This window comes from Ursus maritimus (genome assembly GCF_017311325.1).
Source record: "Ursus maritimus isolate PB19 chromosome X unlocalized genomic scaffold, ASM1731132v1 scaffold_X1, whole genome shotgun sequence".
Taxonomy (NCBI): domain Eukaryota; kingdom Metazoa; phylum Chordata; class Mammalia; order Carnivora; family Ursidae; genus Ursus; species Ursus maritimus.
This window is the reverse complement of record NW_024423319.1, coordinates 77,441,950-77,447,531: the sequence shown is the minus strand read 5'-3', so window position 1 is coordinate 77,447,531 and position 5,582 is coordinate 77,441,950. Positions and strand designations below refer to the sequence as shown.

Genomic DNA, 5,582 nt, shown 5'->3' with positions numbered 1-5,582 from the left:
TCTTATTCACTAGATATTCCCTATGAATGAGATACACATATGCCTTGTGTATGACTTTCCTTCTGCTGATGTAACAAGTTACCACAAATTTAGTGGCTGAAAACAACCAAATTCACAATTTTACAGTTCTGGAGGTCAGAAGTCTAAAATGTATCTGCAGGTCTGTGTTCCTCCTGGAGGTTCTAGGGAAGAATCCACTTGCTTGTCTTTTTCTAGCTTTTAGAGGCCTCCTACATCCCTTGGCTCACACTCGCTTCCTCTGTCTACAAAGCCAGCAGTGTAGCATCTTCTATTCTCTTTGATCTCTGCTTCCACCCTTAGATGTTTCGCTGGCTCTAACTCTAATGTCTCCCTCTTATAAAAGACTCTTGCATTTACCTTGGGCCCGTCCAGATATTCCAGGATAATCTCCCCATCCAAAAACCCTTAACTTAATCACATCTGCAGAATTCCCTTTTGCCATATAGGGTAACATATTCACAGGTTCTAGGGACAGGGATGTGGACACCTTTGGAGTCTGGGGGACAGCCTACCCCAGCCTACCCCATCTTGCATGAGTTATTTCCATTTAATCTTTACAACACCACTGTGCATACCCATTGGCAGATGGAGAAACTGAGGCTTAGAAAGGTTAAGTAACATGCTGGACTTGACACAGCTCGGAAGGGGGCAGGGCCAGGCATGGAAAACCTGGTAAGGTGACTAAGGATCTCTGCTTTGCTCTTCCCCACACCTGTCCCTTTTCTCATCTCTTTTTCTTCTGCTCCTATTCCAAGAGAGCAAGAATACTCCCTTCCATCCCAAGCCCTCTTGAACTACTAAATGTACGCTCAATTGGAGCAGCTGCAAGGTGTGTGATGGCAGAAGCCAGGGCTTGGAAATCTGAAGACTTGGGCCCGAATATTGACATTCACCAGCAGCGCTATGATCTTGGGCAAGAGAGCTAACCTTTCTCTAGCTTCCTTGGTAATTGAAGGTTGTTGTAAAGATTTCAGTTTGGAGGTAGTTTAGGCACATAGCCTACCACAACAATGTTAGTTTCCCTCCTCTCTTTGTACTCCTAGGGTTCTCACAAGTCAGTTGTCCTTCCTTTGTCACGTGCTTTTTACTCCAAACAAACCTGTGGTCCGCAATATCCCAAGGCATGGTTTAATTATTTCCTTCCGTTAAAACCGTGCCTGGTGATATTTTGGCTATTAAATACACTGTGTTTATTGACTAACAACTTCTGTGGCCTGTCTTACATAAATGTGATTTCTGTTAAGCTTTTGTGAATACTGAGTGTACCTCACAAACTAAACCCTGCTCCTGATTACTCCTTTGAGGAAATTGGTTGGAAGCCACAGTTCTAGTTTGTGCATTGCTTCAGGTAGGCTCTGATCTCCCCAGGGTGCAATGGGGAGCAGCCCTGTCCTTGTTGTGGAGTGGAGCAAAGGTTCACTCAGATGAAGCCCAAGACAAAAATGCCCCCCCCCCGAGCCCAGCCAGCTGGTTGGTAGGCAGAAGGCAATGCAGCAGTAAACATACACTGCCCCCAAATTAGTTTATGGCCAGTCTTCCCCAACAGGAGACCTTGGTAGGCTCTGGGTATAAAGAAAATTTCAGTTAGAAGGTGACTGTTGGGAAGATAATTAGTTTGCTGGATTACATTCCCATAAAATCCCATCAGGATGGAGAAGCTATTTAAAAAAATACAGGTGATTTTGCAATCCTCTAGGCAGATTCATAAACAGCAAACATAAGACAAACAAAAGAGAAAAACAAACAAAAACAAAAACAAAAAAACCCTGAACTCAGAGGAACCTGCTTTCATCCAGAGTCACTGGTATGTACTGTTGGATATCCAGAGAGCCTGACAACAGGCCTGGCAGACAAGGCCGTAGAGATTAGCCTTTTCCTATTTGTTCAGAGAACAAATCAGAGGACAGAGATGGTAAGTGAACTCATTAAAGTCAAAGAGCTTGTAAGCAACACGGGGTGCACCAGAACTCAAGGTTTGAGTTCAATGCTTGTTACTCTATACCAGGCATCCCCTTTCTACACAGGTACAGAGGACTGGGCCTTGTTGGGTGCAATTCAGCTGGCAATTCCGCTTTCCAAATGGGGCACACTGCCACACCCCGGCACTTATTCACTAGGGGTAGCCATACCCTGTTCCACAAACCCTATCGAGGCCTGGGAGACATCAAGAGGCTAGACAGGGCCCCTTCCCTCAATGGGATTACAATCTGAGGTTCTGTCAAGCAAGCACTTAATCTCTTTCAACCAAAAGGGTATAAAATATTCGCTTGCTTTTAAAATGTTCGGCTAAACACATGTGCAATATCTTTTCCATCATGTATTCCTTCAACATGCATTTATTAAATGCCACTCTCACACACCGCTTGAAACACCTGAGAGGCGAAGGCTGTGCCTCCTGTGTGATAAGTGCTTTTCATGTTATCTCATTTAATTCTCACAACCCTATGAGGACAGCACTTAATTAACCACACACTATAGATGAGGAAACCGAGGCTCAGAGAGGTGAAGTGAGTTATGCAAAATAGTATGTTTGGAATGACATAAGAAAGATACAGAGTGTTTGCTATAGAGACTCCTCCCTCAGGGGAGTGAACATGGACTCAGTATTCATCCAGGAAGACAAGCTTCAGGGAGGAAGAGGCCTGTGAGTAGGCAGATGGAATTTAGATAGTTGGGGATGAGAGGAAAAGCAATTCACACAGAGGAATTAGTGAGCAAAGACCCATAGTGGATAAAGTTCAGAGTATGCTCTGAATTATATTTGGATTACCAAATGAATGAAGGAACCAAAATAAATCAGGCATTCAGGTGGACTGGAGCCTAGAAACCTCAGAGCCAACTTGCACTTCCACCACCCTCTCCCCATCCCCCTCTTCCACCCAATCAGTCCCTAAATCTTGTCCATGATCACCCTTAAAATGCCTTTCTGCCTCTCCATCCCCATGGCAACTGCCTTAAGGCTCACTTTCTTTTCCTCTCACTGCATATTCAAATTGCTTCCTAAGTGACCTGCCAGACAACAGTCTGCACAGCCTCTGTGAAGCTCTGCAAATGCAAGTCTGATCTAGTCAGTGCCCTGCTTAATAATCCCGTGAATATAGAACATTTTAAAGCTTCTGCATCTCTTGCACAGTGTTCACTGCTTTTGCAGTCCCACCTCCCCTCATCACCCAGCAATTCAGCCATATGCATCTTATCTGGGTCCTAGATGGGTCCACGAATCAATTAGTATACACATAAACTATTTCTGAGAACAAAGATGGTGAATTAATGTGCTGTGTAAGCCAAGACAGGAAAGGAGAGCTGAGACTATGTGATTCCTTCCGGAATACACTCCTCAACTCCATTTCCCCACACCCTCCACTAGCACCCCGTGCCACACATACATGTACATCCTGCATTCTGTGAGAATGTATTGGAGACACATTCCTTCCCAATAACCGCGAGCAAGTCTTGTACCAAACTGAAAAACACAGAAATCCCATGCTATTCATTTATCTGGTGTATTCCCCTGCCCTTGCCAATCTCTAGCTGTCATCTCTGCTCTAGTCCCACCCCTGCCTTGTGGAGCTTCTTTTCCTATCTGACAGCGGAAATTTGGCTGAGGAGACGCCCACTTCCTTTTTGGAGTTCGGAGTGCGTGGCAGAAAAGGCGGAGTCAGTTCTGCAGAGCATTCTCGCGCGCCTACGGAGGCAGGGAGTGCAGATGGCGGTTGATCATGCATTTCAGCTTCCCTGGGAGTGAGCTTTCTCGCTGAGAACGTCTGGTTTGTTGCTACAAAGACTATTGACATTGCTGGCTTCCGCGGCGGCCGCTTCTTAAGGTAGAGGTAGTTGCTTTCTGCAGAAGCTGCAGGCATCTTTCCCTAGAATTTGCAGTAGGCTCGAGAGCCCATAGTAGGAGACATGCCTCGGGGTCGGAAGAGTCGGCGCCGCCGTAACGCAAGGGCCGCAGAAGAGAACCGCAACAACCGTAAGATCCAGGCCTCAGAGGCTTCTGAGACCCCGATGGCCTCTTCTCTGGCCCCAAGTACCCCGGAGGACGACCTGAGTGGCCCTGAGGAAGACCCAAGCACTCCGGAGGAGGCCTCCACCACCCCTGAGGAAGCCTCCAGCACTGCTCAAGTGCAAAAGCCTTCGGTAGCCCGGAGCAATTTTCAGGGCACCAAGAAAAGTCTCCTGATGTCCATATTAGCCCTCATCTTCATCATGGGCAACAGCGCCAAGGAGGCCCTGGTCTGGAAAGTGCTTGGAAAGTTGGGGATGCAGCCTGGCCGACAGCACAGCATCTTTGGAGATCCAAAGAAGGTCGTCACAGAGGAGTTTGTGCGCAGAGGGTACCTGATTTATAAGCCAGTGCCGCGTAGCAGTCCCGTGGAGTATGAGTTCTTCTGGGGACCTAGAGCACACGTGGAATCCAGCAAGCTGAAAGTCATGCATTTTGTGGCAAGGGTGCGTAACCGATGCTCCAAGGACTGGCCATGTAATTATGATTGGGATTCCGAGGATGATGCAGAAGTTGAGGCTATCCTCAATTCAGGTGCTAGGGGTTACAGCGCACCTTAGGGAAATCTGCAACAGACCCTTGAGGGGGGTTGGAAACAACATCAAGGGTACCCCAAGACTTAGATTAGCTGGGTCCTGAGTTGAATATGATGGGAAAAGTGGGGGGGGGCATTTGGTATTTGTGATCAGTGCTAATTGTTTAACTGCAATATAGAGCGTTTGCTATGGATATTGTATGATTGTATACATTTTAATATAGTGCTGATTAAGGTCACAATATGATTAAGATCTGATTGCAGAAAAGATTTTTTTTTCTTTTTTCTGTCATTGAGATTTAGTATAACAGTTTTGCTAACGTTGTAAAATGAGTCCATCATATTCTGTGATCTGATCCATATCTTATACCATTGAAATAGGCTATTCCTGAAAGTTTGAAATAACCAGTAGTATGAGAGAAGGATAGGGGAATTCTTTTATGTCTGACCTTTATGAAACCTTTGGTTCTGCTGTTGTGTAAAGAAAACTGACAACTACCATGAATTTACCTAGTTACTGTGCAATATAGAACGAAATAAAAGCATAATGATGAGGACACCTTGTTCATTTATTGACCACCAGTTATGTGTGAGGCATCAGTTTAGGTTCTGGGGATACCCCATGGCACATAGCCCTCAGTTCTAAACAATGTTCTAGATTACACAGGAGAGACAAATATGTAAACTGGCAGTGTGGTAAACACTGTAATAGGGAGTATGGCATGCCATAAAAATGTAGAAATACTAATGTGACCTGTCTTGGGGGTGGGACAGGAAAGAGGGGGCATCCCAGGATTCTATGAGAACCCAAGAGATGCTTAAATAAGTTTGGGGGAATCGAAAGGGGCAGCAGAGCATTCTGTGAAAATACTGTGTATTAGGTATTTTTGGATACCTAGCCCAGCTTGGAGGGAGGGGGCATTGGCAAAGGGAAGGGAATATCATGGGGTACTGTGGAAATAGATAATACACTTAAATCAGCTTGAGAGGAGGGCAGTGGAGAGAGGGGTGGTTGCAGGG

General features: G+C 45.8%; 1 protein-coding gene across 1 annotated transcript; it reads left to right on the top strand.

Annotated features, from left to right (window-relative positions):
* The first annotated feature begins 3,682 nt into the window (after positions 1–3,682).
* MAGEH1 (MAGE family member H1) lies at positions 3,683–5,119 on the top strand. The gene has a single exon (XM_008703189.2). It carries the CDS (start codon positions 3,928–3,930, stop codon positions 4,585–4,587), a length of 660 nt encoding a protein of 219 aa, XP_008701411.2. The 5' UTR covers positions 3,683–3,927; the 3' UTR covers positions 4,588–5,119.
* Positions 5,120–5,582: the final 463 nt, after the last annotated feature.

Excerpts from the sequence above, each read along its gene's own strand:
- MAGEH1 (XM_008703189.2), top strand. The coding sequence starts at position 3,928 with ATGCCTCGGGGTCGGAAGAGTCGGCGCCGCCGTAACGCAAGGGCCGCA.